Source organism: Zalophus californianus, chromosome 4 (assembly GCF_009762305.2).
Source record: "Zalophus californianus isolate mZalCal1 chromosome 4, mZalCal1.pri.v2, whole genome shotgun sequence".
Taxonomy (NCBI): Eukaryota; Metazoa; Chordata; class Mammalia; order Carnivora; family Otariidae; genus Zalophus; species Zalophus californianus.
Window position 1 is genome coordinate 93,831,542 of NC_045598.1, and position 23,858 is coordinate 93,855,399.

Below are 23,858 nucleotides of genomic sequence, written 5' to 3' on the forward strand. Positions count from 1 at the left end.
ACAAAGCTGTCATCATCAAGACAGTACGGTACTGGCACAAAAACAGACACACAGATCAATGGAACAGAATCGAGAGCCCAGAAATGGACCCTCAACTCTATGGTCAACTAATCTTTGACAAAGCAAGGAAGAATGTCCAGTGGAAAAAAGACAGCCTCTTTAAAAAATGTGTTGGGAAAATCGGACAGCCACATGCAGAAGAATGAAACTGGACCATTTCCTTACACCATACACAAAAAATAGGCTCAAAATGGATGAAAGATGTGAGACAGGAATCCATCAAAATCCTAGAGGAGAACACAGGCAGCAACCTCTTCGACCTCAGTTGCAGCAACTTCTTGCTAGACACATTACCAAAGGCAAGGGAAACAAAGGCAGAAATGAAATATTGGGACTTCATCAAGATAAAAGCTTTTGCACAGCAAAGGAAACAGTCAACAAAACCAAAAGACAACCGAGAGAATGGGAGAAGATATTTGCAAATGACATATCAGATAAAGGGCTGGTATCCAAAATCTATAAAGAACTTATCAAACTCAACACCCAAAGAACAAATAATCAAATCAAAAAATGGGCAGAAGGCCTCGCGGCCCGGCTGGGCGCTAAGATGGCGGCCGTGTGAGTTACATGTTGTGTGAGGATCCCTGGGCTGCGGCATGGCTCCGGCCCCGCCAATGGCCGTCACCATCACGCTCAAAATGCTGCACCAGCAGACCTTCAAAATCCGCATGGAGCCTGACAAGACGGTGAAGGTGCTAAAGGAAAAGATAGAAGCTAAGAAGGGTCGTGATGCCTTCCCTGTGGCTGGACAGAAAGCCATTTATGCTGGCAAGATCCTGAGTGATGACGTGCCCATCAGGGACTATCGCATTGATGAGAAGAACTTTGTGGTCGTTATGGTGACCAAGGCCAAAACTAGCCCAGGCACCTCAGTACCCCCAGAGGCCTCACCCACTGCTGCCCCAGAGTCCTCCACATCCTTTCCTCCGGCCCCTGCCTCAGGCATGTCCCATCCCCCACCTACTGCCAGAGAGGACAAGAGCCCATTGGAGGAATCAGTCCCCACGACATCCCCAGAGTCCGTGTCAGGCTCTGTTCCCTCTTCAGGTAGCAGCGGGCGAGAGGAAGACGTGGCATCCACGCTAGTGACTGGTTCTGAGTATGAGACAATGCTGACAGAGATCATGTCCATGGGCTATGAACAGGAGCGGGTCGTGGCCACCCTGAGAGCCAGCTACAACAACCCCCACCGAGCCGTGGAGTATCTACTCACGGGAATTCCTGGGAGCCCCGAGCCAGAACATGGTTCTGTCCAGGAGAGCCAGGTGTCTGAGCAGCCAGCCACAGAAGGAGGAGAGAACCCCCTGGAGTTCCTGCGGGACCAGCCCCAGTTCCAGAACATGCGGCAGGTGATTCAGCAGAACCTGGCACTGTTGCCTGCCCTGCTCCAGCAGCTGGGCCAAGAGAATCCTCAGCTTTTCCAGCAAATTAGTCGACACCAGGAGCAGTTCATCCAGATGCTCAAGGAGCCCCCCGGGGAGCTGGCAGACATCTCTGATGTGGAGGGTGAGGTGGGCGCCATAGGTGAGGAGGCTCCGCAGATGAACTACATCCAGGTGACGCTGCAGGAGAAAGAAGCAGTAGAGAGGTTGAAAGCCCTGAGCTTCCCAGAGAGCTTGGTGATCCAGGCCTACTTCGCTTATGAAAAAAACGAGAACTTGGCTGCCAACTTCCTTCTGAGTCAGAACTTTGATGACGAGTGATGCAGCGAGGCCAGGCCGTCCCCCAACCTCCCCACCCCCCAACTCCACAAAAGTTTTATAAAAGAAAAAAATATATATATATTCATGTTTATTTAAGAAGTGGGGAAAAAATCAAAAACCTTAAAAAAAACCACCCTGATTTCCCACCCTCCTCAAGTGGACCCCATTCCCATCTTGGCCTGAGAAGACCTAGGCCAGACAGCTGTCCCCCATCCCCCACCCCAGCCCTGCCTGCTCTAAGAAACTGGCAGGACTGGAGGTGACAGATGGGCCCGTCTTGGCCTCTGTCCCAGCTCCCTGCAGCCAGATGCAGAGGTGGCTGCTTGCTTCCCCCTCCCCCTGAAGAGCCCCTGAGACCTCCCCCCACCTTCTTCCAGGGTGAGGGGAATCTGGAGCCCCAAACTTTGATCCTCCATTGGAGTGCCCCAACCTTTCCATCTGGGGGTAAGCACTCAGAGGCTCAAGGACCCTCCCCACCCCAGCCTGGCCTGCATCCCTTCGTGGGAGAGGAGGAGGCCTGGGGAGGGCGTCACGCCAGAGCTGCTCTGGAGGTCAAGGCCACGCCCCCCAACCCCAGGACAGAACTGTGTCTCTGATAAAAGTTTTGAAGTGAATAAAGTTTTAAAAGCCAAAAAAAAAAAAAAAAAAGAAAGAAATGGGCAGAAGACATGAACAGACATTTCTCCAAAGAAGACATCCAAATGGCCAACAGACACATGAAAAAATGCTCAAAATCACTCAGCATCAGGGAAATACAAATCAAAACCTCAATGAGATACAATCTCACACCAGAATGGCTAAAATTAACAAGTGAGGAAATGGCATATGTTGTTGAGGATGCAGAGAAAGGGGAACCCTCTTTTTTATTGTTATGTTAATCACCATACATTACATCATTAGTTTTTGATGTAGTGTTCCATGATTCATTGTTTGTGCATAACACCCAGTGCTCCACGCAGAATGTGCCCTCTTTAATACCCATCACCAGGCTAACCCGTCCCCTCACCCCCCTCCCCTCTAGAACCCTGTTTGTTTTTCAGAGTCCATCATCTCTCATGGTTCGTCTCCCCCTCCGATTTACCCCCCTTCATTCTTCCCCTCCTGCTATCTTCTTTTTTTTTCTTGGCATATATCGCATTATTTGTTTCAGAGGTACAGATCTGTGATTCAACAGTCTTGCACAATTCACAGCGCTCACCATAGCACATACCCTCCCCAATGTCTATCACCCAGCCATCCCATCCTACCCACCCCCCAGCACTCCAGCAACCCTCAGTTTGTTTCCTGAGATTAAGAATTCCTCATATCAGTGAGGTCATATGATACATGTCTTTCTCTGATTGACTTATTTCACTCAGCATAACACCCTCCAGTTCCATCCACGTTCTTGCAAATGGCAAGATCTCATTCCTTTTGTTGGCTGCATAATATTCCATTGTGTATATATACCACCTCTTCTTTATCCATTCATCTGTCAATGGGCATCTTGGCTCTTTCCACAGTTTGGCTATTGTGGACATTTCTGCTATAAACATTGGGGGGCATGTACCCCTTCGGATCCCTACATTTGTATCTTTGTGGTAAATACCCAGTAGTGCAATTGCTGGATCGTATGGTAGCTCTATTTTCAACTGTTTGAGGAACCTCCATACTGTTTTCCAGAGGGGTTGCACCAGCTCACATTCCCACCAACAGTGTAGGAGGTTCCCCTTTCTTCACATCCCCGCCAGCATCTGTCATTTCCTGACTTGTTAATTTTAGCCATTCTGACTGGTGTGAGGTGGTATCTCATTGAGGTTTTGATTTGGATTTCCCTGATGCCGAGCGATGTTGAGCACTTTTTCATGTGTCTGTTGGCCATTTGAATGTCTTCTTTGGAAAAATGTCTGTTCCATGTCTTCTGCCCACTTCTTGATTGGATCATTTGTTCTTTGGGTGTTGAGTTTGATAAGTTCTTTATAGATTTTGGATACTAGCCCTTTATCTGATATGTCATTTGCAAATATCTTCTCCCATTCTGTCAGTTGTCTTTTGGTTTTGTTGACTGTTTCTTTTGCTATGCAAAAGCTTTTTATCTTGATGAAATCCCAATAGTTCATTTTTGCCCTTGCTTCCCTTGCCTTTGGCGATGTGTCTAGGAAGAAGTTGCTGTGGCTGAGGTCGAAGAGGTTGCTGCCTGTGTTCTCCTTTAGGATTTTGATGGACTCCTGTCTCACATTTAGGTCTTTCAACCATTTGGAGTCTATTTTTGTGTGTGGTGTAAGGAAATGGTCCAGTTTCATTCTTCTGCATGTGGCTGTCCGATTTTCCCAACACCACTTGTTGAAGAGACTGTCTTTTTTCCATTCGACATTCTTTCCTGCTTTGTCAAAGATTAGTTGACCATAGAGTTGAGGGTCCATTTCTGGGCTCTCTATTCTGTTCCATTAATCTGTGTGTCTGTTTTTGTGCCAGTACCATACTGTCTTGATGATGACAGCTTTGTAATAGAGCTGGAAGTCTGGAATTGTGATGCCACCAGCTTTGCTTTCCCTTTTCAACATTCCTCTGGCTATTCGGGGTCTTTTCTGGTTCCATACAAATTTTAGTGTTCTTTGTTCCATTTCTTTGAAAAAAGTGGGTGGTATTTTGATGGGGATTGCATTGAATGTGTAGATTTCTCTAGGTAGCATTGACATCTTCACAATGTTTGTTCTTCCAATCCATGAGCATGGAACGTTTTTCCATTTCTTTATGTCTTCCTCAATTTCTTTCATGAGTATTTTATAGTTTTCCGAGTACAGGTCCTTTGCCTGTTTGGTTAGATTTATTCCTAGGTATCTTATGGTTTTGGGTGCAATTGTAAATGGGATCGACTCCTTAATTTCTCTCTCTTCTGTCTTGTTGTTGGTGTATAGGAATGCCACTAATTTCTTTTTTTTTTAATTTTTTTATTGTTATGTTAATCACCATACATTACATAATTTGTTTTGGTGTACTGTTACATGATTCATTGTTTGTTCATAACACCCAGTGCTCCATGCAGAATGTGCCCTCCTCAATACCCATCACCAGGCTAACCCATCCCCCTACCTTCCTCCCCTCCAGAAACCTCAGTTTGTTTTTCAGAGTCCATCATCTCTCCTGGTTCGTCTCCCCCTCTGACTTACTCCCCTTCATTCTTCCTCTCCTGCTATCTTCATCTTTTTCTTTTTTCTTAAAATATGTTGCGTTATTTGTTTCAGAAGTACAGATCTGTGATTCAACAGTCTTACACAATTCACAGCACTCACCGTAGCACATATCTTCCCCAATGTCCATCACCCAGCCACCCCATCCCTCCCCCCCCCGACCACTCCAGCAACCCTCAGTTTGTTCCTGAGATTAAGAATTCCTCATATCAGTGAGGTCATATGATACATGTCTTTCTCTGATTGACTTATTGTACTCAGCATAACACCCTCCAGTTCTATCCACATCGTTGCAAATGGCAAGATCTCATTCCTTTTGATGGCTGCATAATATTCCATTGTGTATATATACCACATCTTCTTTATCCATTCATCTGTCGATGGACATCTTGGCTCTTTCCACAGTTTGGCTATTGTGGACATTGCTGCTATAAACATTGGGGTGCACATACCCCTTCGGGTCCCTACATTTGTATCTTTGGGGTAAATACCCAGTAGTGCAATTGCTGGATCGAATGGTAGATCTAATTTCAACTGTTTGAGGAACCTCCATACTGTTTTCCAGAGGGGTTGCACCAGCTTGCATTCCCACCAACAGTGTAGGAGGGTTCCCCTTTCTCCACATCCCCGCCAACATCTGTCGTTCCCTGACTTGTTAATTTTAGCCATTCTGACGGGTGTGAGGTGGTATCTCATGGAGGTTTTGATTTGGATTTCCCTGATGCCGAGCGATGTTGAGCACTTTTTCATGTGCCTGTTGGCCATTTGGATGTCTTCTTTGGAAAAATGTCTGTTCATGTCTTCTGCCCATTTCTTGATTGGATTATTTGTTCTTTGGGTGTTGAGTTTGATAAGTTCTTTATAGATTTTGGATACTAGCCCTTTATCTGATATGTCATTTGCAAATATTTTCTCCCATTCTGTCGGTTGCCTTTTGGTTTTGTGGACTGTTTCTTTTGCTGTGCAAAAGCTTTTTATCTTGATGAAATCCCAATAGTTCATTTTTGCCCTGGCTTCCTGTGCCTTTGGTGATGTTTCTAGGAAGAAGTTGCTGCGGCTGAGGTCGAAGAGGTTGCTACCTGTGTTCTCCTTTAGGATTTGGATGGACTCCTGTCTCACGTTTAGGTCTTTCAACCATTTGGAGCCTATTTTTGTGTGTGGTGTAAGGAAATGGTCCAGTTTCATTCTTCTGCATGTGGCTGTCCAATTTTCCCAACACCATTTGTTGAAGAGACTGTCTTTTTTCCACTAGACATTCTTTCCTGCTTTGTCAAAGATAAGTTGATCATAGAGTTGAGGGTCCATTTCTGGGCTCTCGATTCTGTTCCATTGATCTATGTGTCTGTTTTTGTGCCAGTACCATACTGTCTTGATGATGACAGCTTTGTAATAGAGCTGGAAGTCCGGAATTGTGATGCCGCCAGCTTTGCTTTTCTTTTTCAACATTCCTCTGGCTATTCGGGGTCTCTTCTGGTTCCATACAAATTTTAGGTTTATTTGTTCCATTTCTTTGAAAAAAGTGGATGGTATTTTGATGGGGATTGCATTGAATGTGTAGATTGCTCTAGGTAGCATTGACATCTTCACAATGTTGGTTCTTCCAATCCATGAGCATGGAACGTTTTGCCATTTCTTTGTGTCTTCTTCAATTTCTTTCCTGAGTATTTTATAGTTTTCTGAGTACAGATCCTTTGCCTCTTTGGTTAAATTTATTCCTAGGTATCTTATGGTTTTGGGTGCAATTGTGAATGGGATCGACTCCTTGATTTGTCTCTTTTCTGTCTTGTTGTTGGTGTATAGGAATGCCACTGATTTCTGTGCATTGATTTTATAGCCTGCTACTTGACTGAATTCCTGGATGAGTTCTAGCAGTTTTGGGGTGGAGTCTTTTGGGTTTTCCACATAAAGTATCATATCATCTGCAAAGAGTGAGAATTTGACTTCCTCTTTGCCGATTTGGATGCCTTTGATTTCTTTTTGTTGTCTGATTGCTGTGGCTAGGACTTCTAATACTATGTTGAATAGCAGTGGTGAGAGTGGACATCCCTGCCGCGTTCCTGACCTTAGGGGGAAACCTCTCAGCTTTTCCCCATTGAGAATGATATTCGCTGTAGGTTTTTCATAGATGGCTTTTATGATATTGAGGTATGTACCCTCTGTCCCTATAGTCTGAAGAGTTTTGATCAAGAAAGGATGCTGTACTTTGTCAAATGCTTTTTCTGCATCTATTGAGAGGATCATATGATTCTTGCTCTTTCTTTTGTTAATGTATTGTATCACATTGACTGATTTGCGGATGTTGAACCAACCTTGCAGCCCAGGGATAAATCCCACTTGGTCGTGGTGAATAATCCTTTTAATGGACTGTTGGATCCTATTGGCTAGTATTTTGGTGAGAATTTTTGCATCCATGTTCATCAAGGATATTGGTCTGTAATTCTCCTTTTTGATGGGTCTTTGTCTGGTTTGGGGATCAAGGTAATGGTGGCCTCATAAAATGAGTTTGGAAGTTTTCCTTCCATTTCTATTTTTTGGAACAGTTTCAGGAGAATAGGTATTAATTCTTCTTTAAATGTTTGGTAGAATTCCCCTGGGAAGCCATCTGGCCCTGGGCTTTTGTTTGTTGGGAGATTTTTGATGACTGCTTCAATTTCCTTAGTGGTTATAGGTCTGTTCAGGTTTTCTATTTCTTCCTGGTTCAATTTTGGTAGTTGATACATCTCTAGGAATGCATCCATGTCTTCCAGATTATCTAATTTGCTGGCATAGAGTTGCTCATAATATGTTCTTATAATTGTTTGTACTTCTTTGGTGTTGGTTGTGATCTCTCCTCTTTCATTCATGATTTTGTTGATTTGGGTCATTTCTCTTTTCTTTTTTTTCATTAAAAATTCTTTATTTAGTATATTCTCTCATCCAGAGAATAAACTTTATAAACATAGGTTGTTTTAAAATATTGTAGCCGTAGTTTTTGGATAGGTAATTTGATTAGTAGAATTATAAATGCAAAAAGGGAAAAGGATTACCAGAAGTAAGACATTATTTCTAACAAAGCTTCAGGAAAATCTTGATTATTACAACCCTTTGTATCTTACAAATTTTGCATATATGGTTTTTGGTCTTCAGAGCCCTCTACCAGTAAGGCACATGCAATAGTAAAAAATTTGCTACTGCAGCCTTGGGGAACATCTCTTAGTGTGGTGTTGGTGCTTCTCTGACAAAATACACTTTTAATCAAGACAGTCACATATTTATGTACATTCTAAATTCCAAGTATACACACTGCAATTGAACTGATGGACTGAAATAAAATCATAAATCCTAGATTAACCATAGTAGCCTCTCACAAACTATATTTCATAAAAATATGAAATGTTAATGCAGATGGAATGGCAACTGACTTTATGCAAGTTCATACACTGAAACTAAACATGAAATTTCAAGCTGTGATACGGAGTGATTCTGTGACCAAGCAGCATCCCTTCATTGTATAAATAGCAATGAGCTACTGTTTTTCTTAAAGCCAGACTAATGATGGTTTTGATGATCAACACTGTCCTTTACCCTTATCCATGACTCAAAATGGAGGACTCTAACTGTCCCTTGATTTTTTAGCTTGCTTAAGACGAGGCCTGGAAAGGGAAAAGATCATTGAAATATCTGCGGGAGTATCATCTCCTTACTGCAGATAATCCTTGACAACAACAGGAGCCTTTGATTCAGCCAGATTGCAAGAGATTCCATGTCAGTGTCCTGTAAGGTTCCCGTGTTCCTGGAGAACATCATGCAAACTTCTTAGTGGCTGTGAACCTCTCCATGTACTTATCATATTCTTCCAGTTCTCGAAGTTTCTTTATTTCAAAAAGGTTGCCTTCCACAGCAAGCAGACAGATCTGGGAATCACTGAGAATGCTCTGTGGCAGCATGCTGAGCTCAAGACAGTTCTCTTCCAGGCAAAGAACTTTAAGGCGAGGACAGCAAGGTATCTTTACTGAGATCTGAGATATCTGGTTCTGGCTGAGATTGAGTTCGATGACCTGCAGCTCCCCCCACTATGTAAGGTATGCTCCGAATCTGGTTCTTGGAGAGATTCACCACATCCAAGTGCCGTAGGCTACAGAGCTGTGGTGGTAGTGCTTGTAGCTGGTTCCCAGAGAGACTCAGGGTCTTGAGGGCTGCCAGTTGCCCAAAGGTAGATGGTAGCTCTCTCAAGTGATTGTTGTTTAGGCTTAGCATCTCTAGTTTTTTCAGATTGCATAACTCCTCAGGAAGAATAGTCAGTTTGTTGTTGTTCAAGGAGAGGCTCTTCAGCAGAGTGAACTTTCCTATAATCATAGGCGGTAGGCTCTCAATCTTGTTGTTGGACAGGTCGATGGTCCTTAGATTGCTGGTCAGCTTCTGCAACTCTGAGGGGAACTCAGTCAGCCCACAGTCCTTAAGCTGAAAGACACCAGTTTTCTGCGCGGTTTCCACATGAGCGCGGAGGGCACTGTTTCCCATTCTAGGGCCGCGGCTCAGGTCCCCCTCAGCTCACAGCCGGCTAAGCAAGGGAAGACCCGCAGCCCATGCTCTCTCTTTTCTTTTTGATAAGTCTGGCCAGGGATTTATCAATCTGGTTAATTCTTTCAAAGAATCAGCTCCTAGTTTTGTTGATCTGTTCTATTGTTCTTTTGGTTTCTATTTCATTGATTTCTGCTCTGATCTTTATTATTTCTCTTCTCCTGCTGGGTTTAGGCTTTATTTGCTGTTTTTTTCTCTAGCTCCTTTAGGTGTAGGGTTAGGTTGTGTACTTGAGACCTTTCTTGTTTCTTGAGAAAGGCTTGTATTGCTATATACTTTCCTCTCAGGACTGCCTTTACTGCATCCCAAAGATTTTGAACAGTTGTGTTTTCATTTTCATTGGTTTCCATGAATTTTTTTAATTCTTTAATTTCCTGGTTGACCCATTCATTCTTTAGTAGGATGCTCTTTAGCCTCCATGTATTTGAGTTCTTTCTGACTTTCCTCTTGTGATTGAGTTCTAGTTTCAAAGAATTGTGGTCTGAAAATATGCAGGGAATAATCCCAATCTTTTGGTACCAGTTGAGACCTGATTTGTGACCTAGGATGTGATCAATTCTGGAGAATGTGCCATGGGCACTACAGAAGAAAGTGTATTCCATTGCTTTGGCATGGAATGTTCTGAATATGTCTGTGAAGTCCATTTGGTCCAGTGTGTCATTTAAAGTCTTTATTTCCTTGTTGATCTTTTGCTTAGATGATGTGTCCATTTCAGTCAGGGGGGTGTTAAAGTCCCCCACTATTATTGTATTATTGTCAATGTGTTTCTTTGCTTTTGTTATTAATTGCCTTATGTAATTGGCTGCTCCCATGTTAGGGGCATAGATATTTACAATTGTTAGATCTTCTTGTTGGATAGACCCTTTAAGTAGGATATAGTGTCCTTCCTCATCTCTTATTAGAGTCTTTGTTTTAAAATCTAATTTGTCTGATATAAGGATTGCCACCCCAGCTTTCTTTTGGTGTCCATTAGCATGGTAAATCGTTTTCCACCCCCTCACTTTCAATGTGGGAGTGTCTTTGGGTCTAAAATGAGTTTCCTGCAGACAGCATATCGATGGGTCTTGTTTTTTAATCCAATCTGATAGCCTGTGTCTTTTGACTGGGGCATTGAGCCCATTTACGTTCAGGGTAACTATTGAAAGATATGAATTTAGTGTCATTGTATTGCCTGTAAGGTGACTGTGACTGTATATTGTCTGTGTTCCTTTCTGGTCTGTGCTGCTTTTAGGCTCTCTCTTTGCTTAGAGGACCCCTTTCAATATTTCTTGTAGGACTGGTTTCGTGTTTGCAAATTCCTTTAGTTTTTGTTTGTCCTGGAAGATTTTTATCCCTCCTTCTATTTTCAATGACAGCCTAGCTGTATATAGTATTCTTGGCTGCATATATTTCTCATTTAGTGCTCTGAAGATATCATGCCCGTACTTTCTGGCCTGCCAGGTCTCTGTGGATAGGTCTGTTGCCAATCTAATGTTTCTACCATTATAGGTTACATATCTCTTCTCCAAGCAGCTTTCAAGATTTTCTCTTTTTCTCTGAGACTTGTAAGTTTTACTCTTAGATGTCGGGGTGTTGACCTATTTTTATTGATTTTGAGAGGGGTTCTCTGTGCCTCCTGCATTTTGATGCCTGTTTCCTTCCCCACATTAGGGAAGTTCTCTGCTATAATTTGCTCCAATATACCTTCTGCCCCTCTCTCTCTTTCTTCTTCTTCTGGGATCCCAATTATTCTAATGTTGTTTTGTCTTATGGTATTACTTATCTCTCGAATTCTGCCCTTGTGATCCAGTAGTTTATCTCTCTTTTTCTCAGCCTCTTTATTTTCCATCATTTGGTCTTCTATATCACTGATTCTCTCTTCTGCCTCATTTATCCTAGCAGTTAGTGCCCCCATTTTTGATTGCACCTCATTAAGAGCCTTTTTGATTTCGACTTGGTTAGCTTTTAGTTCTTTTATTTCTCCAGGAAGGGTGTCTCTAACAACTTCCATGCTTTTTTCAAGCCCAGCTAGTATCTTTAAAGTCATGATTCTGAACTCTAGGCCCGACATTGCACTAATGTCCATTTTGAGTAGGTCCCTGGCAGACAGTACTACCTCTTGTTCTTTTTGCTGAGGTGATTTTTTTCGTCTTGTCATTTTGTCCAGAGGAGACTAGATGAATGAGAGAACAAAATGCTAACAGGTTAACAATGTCCCCAGAAAATATATTCTAAACAAATCAGAAAAGACCTGAACCCAGGGGAAAAGAAAGGGAAAGAAATAAAAAAGAAAGAGGAAAAAAAAGAAAAAGAAAAAGATAAAAGCAAACAAAAACAGAACAAAACAAAAAAGAACAGAATATGATCAAATATGGTCAGGCTGGTGCCTAGATCAGTGCCACACACTAGATTTTGGGTGTATTTTGGTCTGTTAGAAGAAAGCGCCTCCTAAAATTTTAAAGAAAGAAAGATTTATATATATACAAAATAAGGGGTGATACAACGAAGGGATGGAATATGACTGTAAAGATGAAAATTATAAAAAAAATTTAAAAAAGGAACTGATAAGAAGGTGTTTGAAAAAAGAAAGAAGAGGATTAAAAAAAAGGAAAGGAAGAAAGAAAAAAAAGGGGGGGAGAATGTGATCAGGCAGGAGACTAGAACAAAGCCATACACTAGAGATTTAGGGTATATTTTGATATGTTAGAAGAAACTGTATCTCAAAATTTTAAAGAGAGAACAACTTATATATATATATATGCCAAAAATAAGGGTAACTACTATGAAGGGATAGAATATGACTCTAAAAATGAAAAATAATTTTTTTTTAAAAAAAGGGATTGATAAGATGTTGGTTGAAAAGGGAAAAAGAAAATTTCAAAAAAAAAAACAGTTACAAAAATTAACTTTGAAAGACTAATGAATTATGGTAAAAAAGCCATGAATTCTATGTGCGGTATTCCCCTAGGGCTGGAGTTCTCCCATTCTCATTGATCGGTAAACTTGGTCTTGGCTGGCTGTTCTTGCTGATCTTCTGGGGGAGGGGCCTGTTGCCGTGGTTCCCAAATGTCTTTGCCAGAGGCGACCCTTTTTGGTCCGGGCTCAGTAATCTTCTCGGGTGTGCTCTCGGAAGCTTTTGTTCCCTGCAGGCTCTCCATACAGCTTTGGAGGACAACAGTGAAAATGGCGGCCTCCCAATCTCCACCCTGGAGGAGCCGAGAACTCGGGGCCCTGCTCCTCAGTGCGCCCCCAGAGAAAAGCAGTCACTCTCGTGTCCCCGGTCTCTGGCCGCACTCCGTGCTCACCCGGCCTGTGACCGAGCGTTTCTATGTCTGGCACCCGACCCGGTGTGGAGTCTCTAAACCCAGCAGATCCCTGCAGTGCGCTTCCGCGCCACTCCTCCCGGGGGAGGGAGGGGAGTCTCCCCGGATCTGCCGCTTGTTGGGTCCCTCCTGGAGGAGCAGTGGCCCAACTGGGCCGTGGATCACAGTTTATGGCAACCCCGAGCTGAGAGCCCGCGCCTCGGCTCCGTCTCTGCAGCCGGCTTCCCCGCTCTGATACGTGGGAGCTCTGCCACACTCAGGCATCCCCGGTCTTTCTGTGACCCCGAGGGTCTTGAGACCACACTGTCCCACGAGGGTTCCACCCCCCGTTTAGCCACTGGAGCGATGTCCCTCAGCGGAGATGACTTCTAAAAGTTCCAATTTTGTGCTCCGCAGCTCTAGCACTTGCCAGAAGCGGTCGACGGGGGCCCCCTCCCCCGCCATCTATCCTCCCGAATATCGCCTCGGATTCATTTCTCCACACGTCCTACCTTCCAGTAAGTGGTTGCTTTTCTGTTCAGAGAGTTGTTGCTATTCTTTTCTTCGATCTCCTGTTGAGTTCGTAGGTGTTTAGAATGGTTTGATCCCTATCCAGATGAATTTCTGATACCAGACGAAATCCAGGTCTCCTACTCTTCCGCCATCTTGCTCTGCCCCTACCAGTGAAAGCGGAACCCTCTTATACTGTTGGTAGGAATGCAATCTGGTGCAGCCATTCTGGAAAACAGTATGAAGTTTCCTCAAGAAGTTAAAAATAGAGCCATCCTATGACCCAGTAATTGCACTACTAGGGATTTACCCCAAAGATACAAATGTCGTAATCTGAAGGGGCACCTGCATCCCAGTGTTTATAACAGCAATGTCCACAATAGCCAAACTATGGAAAGAGCCCAGATGTCCATCGACAGATGAATGGATAAAGAAAATGTGGCATACATATAACAATGGAATACTACTCAGCCATCAAAAAAATGAAATCTTGGAGGCTCCGGAGGCAGTGCCGCACAGGACAGAGCGGAAGTGCTCAGCTGGCCCTTCCCGGACCGTGCGAAGCGCTGGCGCGGCTGCCTGCCCGCGTCCTTCCCGTGGCCCTCGGGGACCGCGCTCGGCCGCAGGGAGCGGCGAGTTACAGAATGTCCGAAGGTGACAGTGTTGGAGATTCTGTCAATGGGAAGCCTTCTGTGGTGTGCAGATTTTCCACAAGACTTGGACAGATCTATCAGTCCTGGCTAGACAAGTCCACGCCTTACACAGCCGTGCAGTGGGTGGTGAAACTGGGCCTGAGCTTTGTCTATATGATTCGAGTTTACCTCCTGCAGAGCTGGTACATCATGACCTATGCCTTGGGGATCTACCACCTCAATCTTTTCATAGCCTTTCTCTCGCCCAAAGTGGACCCTTCCTTGATGGAGGACTCAGATGACGGCCCCTCATTACCAACCAAACAGAACGAGGAGTTCCAGCCCTTTATTCGAAGGCTTCCAGAGTTTAAATTTTGGCATGCGGCAACCAAGGGCATCCTCGTGGCCATGGCCTGCACCTTCTTTGAGGCTTTCAATGTCCCGGTGTTCTGGCCCATCCTGGTGATGTACTTCATCATGCTTTTCTGTATCACCATGAAGAGGCAAATAAAGCACATGATAAAGTACCGGTACATCCCGTTCACGCATGGCAAGAGGACGTACAAGGGGAAGGAGGACGCAGGCAAGACGTTTGCGAGCTAGCTGCTCAGCCGGACCCACCACAGAGTCGAGGATGGTTCTGAGCCATTGTAACAATGCCTTCTTCCTTCACATAAAGTAGTTGATTTCGAGGGAGTCGAATTTTCTTTTTAAAAAGGAGCTTCAATTACTTGTAACCAAAATATCAGGTTCTTGAAGAAACTGACATTTAAACCAAATTGCATTGATTTATTTTTCAGTGACATTCAAGTGTTCAAATGGACAGAATTCTAGTAAACTGCTGCCTGGGCGGACAACCGGGTGGGGGCGTGGGGAGGGGCGGGCGGTCTCTGTTGCTTGGCGGCCGTGGAACAGACCTCCTACATGGAAGGAGCCGGGTTGTGCCCCAGCTGCCCCCACCCTGGACGCCCGTGGCCACGTCACCCAGCTGGAGGATGATGCTAACCTGATTCCTGCGCATTGGAAGAACATTTGAAAGGTGATTTCCAAGTAACTCTGGGGTTTCTAATGAGAGTTTCCCACTTTCATCTCACCAGAGATGTTTAAAGTTGGTCTCTTATCATAATGACTCAAAACTTTGTTCTTAATTACCATGATTGCTTTTGAGGGCCTGGAATTATAAATATATATATTAAAAAAAATGAAATCTTGCCATTTGCAATGATGTGGATGGAACTAGAGGGTATTACGCTAAGCAAAATAAGTCAATCAGAGAAAGACAATTATCATATGATCTCACTGATAAGTGGAATTTAAGAAACAAAATAGAGGATCATAGATAAAAAATAAAATGCGACTAAATCTGAGAGGAGACAAACCATAAGGGACTCTTAATCATAGGAAAAAAACTGAGGGTTGCTGGGGGGGAGGAGGGTGGAGGGATGGGGTAACTGGGTGATGGACAGTAAGGAGGACACGTGATGTAATGAGCACTGTGTATTAAATAAGACTGATGGATCACTGAACTCTACCTCTGAAACTAATAATATACTATATGTTAATTGAATTTAATTTAAAAAATTAAATTTGAAAAAAAATGCTCCACTCTTTTCTTTTTTTAAAGATTTTATTTATTTGAGAGACAGAGAGCATGAGAGAGGGGAGGTGCAGAGGGAGAAGCAGACTCCCTGCCGAGCAGGAAGCCTGACACGGGACTTGATCCTGGGACTCTAGGATCATGACCTGAGCAGAAGGCAGTCGCTTAACCAACTGAGCCACCCAGGAGCCCCCAAAATGCTCCACTCTTGAACCACACTGATCTTTGGGAAAAACATCCCCTGAATCCCAGCAACCAGTCCCAGGCCTGGGGCACTCCCTATGTGGTTCCTTTCTGCCCCCTCCATCCAAACCCCTTCCATGCCCCAGGCCCCCAGCTCCGGGTCCACCTGCATGCAGCCTTGCCCAGTTTCACCAGCTCTGCCAGCTCTGCCAGTTCTTCCTTTTCCCTTGTCTGTGAGTTGCTATGCCCTCTGCCTGAAACTGTCTTCTGGGGCTCCTTGCCTGAGCAGCTCTTTCCCATCCTCTGGTTCTCAGTGTCTGCTCCTTGGACAGACCATCCCCACTCATCCATTTCATCTAAAGACCTTCTGCCATCATTTAATCTAGCCTAGCATGGCACTCTGCTTGTGTCCTTCATGGCCCTTAACACAGTCTGTAATGTCTGTTGTTTTCATGTTTATGATTTCTCTTCTCAATTAGAAAATAGGCACCATGAGAAAATTTTCTGCCTTGTTCTCTGAAATATCCACAGCAGCTAGTTCACAGTTTATGTAGAAAGTACATGTATTAATATTTTAAATATCTTTTTTCAAATTATAGAATATTTCTTATTTTCAGATACTACACCAAAAAAAAAAAAATAGCATGCGTTTCTTGATTAAGAGATCCAGAGATAGTGATTCTAAATTAAAGGTGTTTTTTCTCTATTTCAATAGTTTCTTTGAGCTACTGAGAGGATAATCTGATGAGGATTATCCAATCTGTTCCTCTGATAACTTTGGCCTCATAAGCATAAGAATTCTTGCTTTATTTTCCATAAACTCCATAAATTGAGGACATTCTTTTGTACAGAGAATAATAATTTCAGGGATTATTTTCTTTTGTCACATTTCCTGAATCCTTAAATATCAGATTTCACTCTCAAGGTACTGTTTTCTTATAGGGCATACCTATAAGAAACACAATAGAGTGACCAGGACCTCTATGGTGTTCTTAGAAATTACTATGCTCCAAATTTCTTAAATATCTGTGAATACATGATAGTGAATCTTTCACAAATTCTATTTTGGTTAATATTTCTAAATCCATATGTTTATTTTTCTAAATTCATCCTCCTTTATTTTTCACTACTTCTTTTAAGATGCAGAGTACTTTATTAACATTATTTTACGGATAAATGTTTATAAGGAAATGACTCGCCTTCCCTCTGAAGGGATCTCCATAACTCTTTTTTTTTTTTTAAGATTTTATGTATTTATTTTGAGAGAGAGAGAGAGCCTGAGTGTGATTGGGGAGGAGGGTCAGAGGGAGAGGGAGAGAGAATCTCCAGCAGACTCCTCGCTGAGCGCAGAGCCCCATATGGGCTCAATCTCATGGCCCTGAGAACATGACTTGAGTCAAAACCAAGAGTCAGATGCTTAACTGACTGAGCCACTCAGGCGCCCCCAGGGATCTGCATAACCCCTAACACACTTCATGTCTGCCCAGCTAGTACCTCACGCTTGACACTGCTCCCTCCTTATCAACCTCATCTTTCTGGTTAGAACAAGTGAGATTTGAAGATGCTTGATGACAATGATAAAGCCATATTGCTGGGAACTCCACCTTATCTCACATGATGGTTAAATACTTAATAAATACTTAATTAGAAATAAACTTCTCTTAACCCCCTATGTTCTAGTGTTCATGTGTCAAAAGATACAAAAGAAGCTGTTCATGGGATTTAAAAATATATGGTGTTATAAAAAATTATATATATATATAAAATGTTGGCCTCAAAGAGGAAGTCTGAACTCAAGTTTGCAACACACAGCTTGGCGGATAGTGGCAGTAAACCATTATTTCGTCATCTCTGAAAAGTAGGCATAGTCACAGAAGCAAGTGAAAAGTTCAGTCCTAGGCGACTGGCGTCTTACGACCGGACTTTGTCTTAGAAGGTAAATACATTTACCCCATGCTTTTAATCTAGATGAAATAATCATTCACCCAAAGAAAACGTCATCTAATTTTTAGTGGTTTCTATCATTTTTTTTTCTGTTTAACTTTATTTGGTGGGGGAAGTGCTGTATTTGAGTGGCTGCACGTAGCTGGTGGATTTTACGGCAATCGGTAAGAGTCTCCCGGTACTGGACAAAACCTGAGAAAGTATATATAGTGCTGTTTCTATTTTGATTTATGCTCTGTCAAATGTTTGGAGTGTTGTTTTCAAACGGAAACGTGTTTCCTGCTTTTCTTGGCCTGGATCTGTAAGAATTTATTTCCCTGCTGCACTGTGCGATGGTTTTGTCTTTCAGAATGGGTTGGCCCCCAAATTTTTCTGTGGGATGGTTGTAAATTCAGAGCCACTTATGTGAGGGTTAAGATTTTACAGGAGCCTACGATCCTCTCATCTTCCACGTCCCCAGTGGCGAGGTCTGATATAAATTCACAGGATAAGATCATGCTCTTTTTAGGGCAAACATATATTTCAATATTTTAAAAATACTCTATATTTTCTGGTGCTCTGCAAAGAGCACTGTTGACTTTTAAATTAGAAAAGGAGCAAAAATGCTAGAAAAATTGTTACCACTGGTGATTCTCCTGCGGATGGTGGGCTTCCTAGTCTCGTGTCTCAGAATTCTCACCAGATGTCCCTTGTCGGCGCTTTATCCTAGAGTATGTTATTTGGTCGATTCTAAAGACTTATTATTGTCGCTGTTGTGAGTGGCACATGGTGATGAGGTATCCTTCTAACCCTCCCCATGTCCAAGGACTGGAAATTGATTTACTTTTGAAAGCTGAATAAATAAACACAAATAATAGAGGGCATTTACTGTCTAAATAAATTACCTTAAAATATAGCAGGTCTAAGCAGAGTCAAAAATTCTTATCATGGGTGTGCCTAAATATGAAGTAAAACTGTGGTTTCCTAACATGGTTTTGTTCTTTAAATAAAAGTGGAGACCATTTTTATCAACAACGAAACGGGTTAAGCAAGCTATCATACATGGCTATAACGGAAAGAATTCTCACCACTAAAAATGCTTATAGAAAGTTTTGAGTGGCATGGGAAAGATGTTTATGATTTAAAAAAAAACTTAGTAAAAACAACAAAAAAGGAGATATGAAGTCTCAACTAGCTTTTAGGAAATTCATGGAAGTATAACTAAAAAGAAATACACTAAAATATTAATAATTGTTAGTAGGATTTCGGTGATTTTACTCTGCTGCTTTTAGGTAACTTCTACTTTTTAGTACAAATAAATAAAAGGGAAAATACAGAAAAGTTAACATAAGTAGAACCATAGCCTAGATAAAGACACTGACATACTTGAAAAGACAATATGTGCACAGACTAAAAGTTCTCATCCAGCCTAGAGGAAGGATCTTCACGAGAAAGTGGGTCAAAGGTTACCCAGCACTGCCAGGGAGGAGTAAGGCAAATATGTTAGATCTCTATGATGTTCAATATTAAAATCATCCATTCATCTTCTCCCATACTTAGTTCAATTCAATGCCAAGCAAAACTGTGGTTTTAACTGGCTTTCTCACGTGTTCCGATAGAACGCGCTGGTGACACCAACATGTTCCTTATGTCATTTCAGTTTATATATCAGTCTCCTGTGAGTTAGTTGGTGTGAGTTGGTTCTGGATCAATCAGTCAATTCTTGGTGCCCTGCTAAGATCAGATTTGTGGACCTGCACAGCTGAGGACTGGTTGCTGAGGTGTGGTAACCACACCATGTAAAGTCCGTGACCACTGTCCTCACTAGAACGCCCACCATGACTAGCCTCTCTCTCATCAATACTGCTCTGGTATTAAAACCACAATCTCAGAGTTCGCCCCTGGGCTACCTTTACTTTCTAGGCTTTCAAAGAGGAACATTTTTTATTCTCGGGAAGACAGCATGGGAGGATGGCATTCCAAACCTGAACCCAACAATGGTAAGTCCAGGACAGAAACCATTACCTGCCTCACTACTGAGTTAACACGGCCTGGATTAACCAGTAACTGTACTAAAGAGTTGCATGGGACAACATTTCTGAAGTTGGAAGAATTAAATTTTACCCAATGCCAGGAAGAGTGACAAGGGGAACCAGGGAAAACAATCTGTCCTCCCAAGTTGAGTAAAAAGTGTCTGTGTGCTCAGTACTAGACCAGCTGGGTAGCTTAGGACAATGCAGTTCACTTCCCTTACTGGCCCCCTGTTTATAGTGCCGGCCTTGGGAGAGCTCACTGTGGCTGCCTTTGGCTAGTCACTGTTAGAAGCTGCCCTGCAAACAAAGCAAAAAACTAAAAAAGGCAGAAGCTTCCAATGTCAAGTTCCCCAAAACTTTGGGAAATGCTAGTTCTGGGTTTTGCTTTTGATTCTCTACTCCCTGGCCTTGACATTGTCTGCTCTGTCCAAGGAAGCTCATCTCCCTGGGGTCCATTAAATCTTGGAGGGAACAATAGGAGATGTGTTTGTTTGTCAAACGGGCACATGGGGCGGCAGAAACACGAGGCTCCTCTCCCGCGTGGGTAGCTGATTGTTTTCTCAGTTCTAACTCTAGTTTTCACGTTAAAGGATCCAGGATGTGAAACATCGTTCTCTCCTTTTGCAGGGTGGGGCCCTCCATCGTTTACCTCCCCTGGGTGCTTGGACAGGGTGGGGAACCTGGGGACATCTAAACCGAAAAAACTCAGGAGCCGTGGTGGAGACACTAAGCCCCTTTGTGTTCTCTCATCTCCCGCAGACATACAAAGTGCCAGCACAGCAGCCCCAACCATTGCCTCTGCACCCTACTTCCTGGAATACACCAAGTAAGCCAGCACTCTCCTGCCTATCATTTCATCTTGTACTGCATGGCAGTGGATTTTGTGCTGACAGCCTCGTCTGATGCGAGTTGAGGAAGCATGTCTGGGGAAAAGGGACGAGAAACAGTTGAAGAGCTGAATCGTTTTTTTATATTTAGAGTGTGGGTCTTAACCAGGAGTGCCCCAGGAAGGGGAGATCCTCTGAGAGATCCATGAATCCTCTCAGCTCATTGATAAACTGTGTGTGTATGGGCTTATGAAGATTTTTGAGGGGCGCAGGAGCCCACAGTTTGCACTGAGGCCTCAAACAGTTCTGGAACCCCAAAGCAGAAAGTTGAAAAGCCGTGGGTAAGAGTAAAAGTCACTGAAGCAGCATGAAAGCTATTTCAGGGATTCACCCGCGGGCGGGAACGGTGACCCTCTGGCCTTTGGCAGAGGCCTTCAGAAAGCCCAGTGGGTCATCTGCTCCCTTTCTTTGCCAAAACAGGATACAGCATTTGGTCTTAGCCTTTATCGCGGGGGTCCTACTGACGCTGCTGCTGGTGGTCCTTATCTTCTTCATCAGAAAGAGCTACAGGAAATGTAAGTGGTCCCTGAGAGCTGGGACAGCTCTTCTGGCTCTAACACTGAGAAGAGCTGCGGGGGAGTAAAAGCCTGGTCCCCGACCTTGTCTGCAGACTGAGGACCTGAATCCCTTTGCTTCTCTCCCTGCCCTCCCCGCCCCTCCATTTTTGCCGCCTCCAACGCCCACCCCTGCACCCCAGCCTGCAGAGAGAGGCTTCCCATTCCTCCAGGCCCCATTGGTGAGACTTGTCCCTCTCTTTCCTGGCACCTGTGGCAGGTCACCGCAGCCCCTGGGCCCTGAATCCTCCCTTAGACCCTCCCTCCAGCCGAGATCCTCCGGCCAAGGTAAGACGACCACCCTGCTTCTGGGACACTAGGCATGTGCATCTTCTGATCTCTTTGGTCCTCTGTGACCCCATCCTCTGAGTGGCTTCTAAAGACACACCTTCCTCCAAATTGAACTCACTTATTCCTCCTCCTTCTTCCTCTGCAGCTTTCATCCCCGGAGGAAGCACTTACCTATGCGAGCGTAGCTTTCAAAATCTCAGAAGAAAAGAGTGATCATCTGACCAAGAAACATTCTGCACCCTTGGAGCCAGTTGTCTATGCTCCAATCAAAGTGACGGACTCCCCCTGCCTTTCCAATGAGGCTTGATGCCAGTCCCTCTTATTCTTGGCTCCATCTTTATATATCACTTTCCCTTAGGACAAATTCTGGACCACAGTGTGGCCAAACTAGTTGGAGCTGTTTGGGTGGGATCTGGAAATGTTAGCCAGCAGTTGTGAAGACTGAGGGGTAGTCCTTCTCTTGGCCTGAGAAGAGACTGCCGGCCCTCCTGCTTGGACGGACAGCCTGCTAGCCCTTTGAGGGCTGAGACAGCCTAACTGGTCCCCTTCCAAAGTGTGTGGGTACAGAGCCCAGCGCACAGTGTTCACTCGGTTCCACTGACCAGCTTGGAAGAAGTCAGCCAAAGGGGCAAGTTAGCAAGATTTACAAATAAATGCAACCGCTCTTGCAATGCTGGCCCCTCCTGCATCATTTACTTGTCTGGTCCTGTCATGCCCAGAGATCTGGAACTCCTCCACAGCCAGAAGCCTAACAGAGGTGACAGTACTCCAGAACAAGCTCAGGATTGATCAGGGCCCAGGTCTCAAGCTCAGCACCAACTAGCTGCGGTCTTTTGGTAAGTGTAACTGCTTCCTCGTGAAAACAGAACTAATAACATTTACCTCTTAGTGTGAGAATAAGTGAGATGTCATCTCCTGAGGTACTTTATACGTCCCAAGAGTTTTACACAAATGTAAGATTCCTCTTGTATAAAGCGCTATTCAAATGTAGAGTCCACCTCTTTGCTATAGCATAAAAGATATGCAGAGTGATATTATATGGGAGCTAAAAATTTAAATGTTAACGCTCCCAAATCCTAATGGATGATCCCACAGACAGTCCCAGTAAAAATACCAATAAGATTTTCTTTTTATTTTTTTAAAGATGTTATTTATTTGAGAGAGAGAGAGAAAGCACTAGCAGAGGGAGAGGCAGAGGGAGAAGCAGACGCCTGCTGAGCAGAGAGCCCAAAGCAGGGCTCCATCCCAGGACCCGGAGATCATGACCTGAGCCAAAGTCAGACGCTTAACAGACTGAGCCACCCAGGCACTCCCCAATAAGATTATTTTTCGTTCAGTAAGGTTTCTCTAAAGTCCCTGTGTAGACAATAAACCAGAAAGCAAATCCAAGAAAATGTATAAAATGAAGCAAAATAATATAGGAAGGCTAGCCCTTCCTATAACTAACACTTCCTATAACTAACACTAACTAAAAGTACTGTTTTATCAAGCATGACTCATTAAAATGTTTTCATGGTTCGTGAGTAAACACGTTCCCATTCCTTCCAGGCCCAGTTGGTGAGACTTGTCCCTCTCTAAGAAGACTAGATATAGATATACATGAGGAAATTGAGAGTATGATGAAGATGGCATATCTAGTCATTTGGAGGAAATTGGTTTATCCATAAAAGGTGTTTCGACAGTAGGCAGCCATGTGGATGAAAATAAGATCAGATCCACATCTCCCTCCTTAAATCAAGATAAATTCTAGATGCATCAAAAATTTAACTACAAAGTAAAAGCATTAGGAGAGTATATGGGAGAACTTTAAAAATAGAGTGGTCCCCGCCTCAAATGTATGACCCAAAGCCAATAAGCCAGAAAATTTGATTAATTAGACTTACAAAATACCATTCAAAATGCCAAGCCTGGAAAATATTGCAAAGCATCTCATAGCCAAAGGGCTAATTTTCTTAATATACTCAGAGCTTCTGTAAGTCAGTAGGGAAAAAATCAGCAACTCAGTAGAAAAAAAAAAAAGCACAAAGGATGAGTCTGGGTTGGTCACAGAAAAGGAAATATGAATGGCTTTTCAATATATGAGGAGATACTCAAGTTTACTCATAATAAGAGAAATAGTAATTAAGATTCCAATTAGATGTTTTCCATCAATGAGATTAGCAACATTCAAGAAGTTTGCTAACAAACTGCTTGGGCAGGACTGCGGGGAACCAAGACGCACATACAATTTGCAATGGCAGGCAATTTGGCAAAAGCTAACCATGTTTTAAATCCTATAGCTGCAAAAACATCCTGTAGAAAATCACCTGTATAGTTTAAATTGTAGCATTCACCAAACTGCCTAAAACTTAGTGAGGCTCATCATAGTCTAAGTATATTCCAAGTGCTTGGCATGTGTTCATGGAAGCCTCACAAAACACTAGGTTACAATTATTATTATTATTCCCATTTTAGAAGAGAAAGGGAGACACAGA

General features: G+C 43.4%; 3 protein-coding genes and 1 pseudogene across 5 annotated transcripts; 3 read left to right on the plus strand and 1 right to left on the minus strand.

Annotated features, from left to right (window-relative positions):
- The first annotated feature begins 674 nt into the window (after positions 1–674).
- Positions 675–1,763, plus strand: LOC113939265 (UV excision repair protein RAD23 homolog A-like). Of its 2 annotated transcripts, XM_027625054.2 has the most exons (2): positions 675–1,483; positions 1,649–1,763. In XM_027625054.2, exons 1-2 carry the CDS (start codon positions 675–677, stop codon positions 1,761–1,763), a joined length of 924 nt encoding a protein of 307 aa, XP_027480855.2. The 2 variants fall into 2 exon arrangements, with proteins under 2 accessions (XP_027480855.2, XP_027480846.2); XM_027625045.2 differs by having other exon boundaries at positions 675–1,763.
- A 6,952-nt stretch (positions 1,764–8,715) lies between these two features.
- On the minus strand, positions 8,716–9,502 carry LOC113909751 (annotated as a pseudogene). The gene has a single exon (XR_003515802.1). The product of XR_003515802.1 is annotated as a leucine-rich repeat-containing protein 57-like (transcript).
- A 4,418-nt stretch (positions 9,503–13,920) lies between these two features.
- On the plus strand, positions 13,921–14,573 carry LOC113908958 (protein RER1-like). Its single transcript, XM_027569730.2, has one exon. The coding sequence runs from the start codon at positions 13,929–13,931 to the stop codon at positions 14,517–14,519; it is 591 nt and encodes a 196-aa protein (XP_027425531.2). The 5' UTR covers positions 13,921–13,928; the 3' UTR covers positions 14,520–14,573.
- Positions 14,574–15,833: 1,260 nt separating this feature from the next.
- C4H1orf162 (chromosome 4 C1orf162 homolog) lies at positions 15,834–22,198 on the plus strand. Its single transcript, XM_035727058.1, has 7 exons — positions 15,834–15,929; positions 17,565–17,632; positions 19,543–19,619; positions 20,412–20,478; positions 20,960–21,054; positions 21,314–21,381; positions 21,530–22,198. Exons 1-7 carry the CDS (start codon positions 15,834–15,836, stop codon positions 21,689–21,691), a joined length of 633 nt encoding a protein of 210 aa, XP_035582951.1. The 3' UTR covers positions 21,692–22,198.
- The last annotated feature ends 1,660 nt before the right edge of the window (positions 22,199–23,858 follow it).

Excerpts from the sequence above, each read along its gene's own strand:
- LOC113939265 (XM_027625045.2), top strand. The coding sequence starts at position 675 with ATGGCCGTCACCATCACGCTCAAAATGCTGCACCAGCAGACCTTCAAA.
- LOC113908958 (XM_027569730.2), top strand. The coding sequence starts at position 13,929 with ATGTCCGAAGGTGACAGTGTTGGAGATTCTGTCAATGGGAAGCCTTCT.
- C4H1orf162 (XM_035727058.1), top strand. The coding sequence starts at position 15,834 with ATGCCCCAGGCCCCCAGCTCCGGGTCCACCTGCATGCAGCCTTGCCCA. Across the intron at positions 15,930-17,564 it reads TTCTTCCTTTTCCCTTGTCT|TCACAGAAGCAAGTGAAAAG; the intron begins GTGAGTTGCTAT and ends AAGTAGGCATAG. Across the intron at positions 21,382-21,529 it reads GCCGAGATCCTCCGGCCAAG|CTTTCATCCCCGGAGGAAGC; the intron begins GTAAGACGACCA and ends CTTCCTCTGCAG.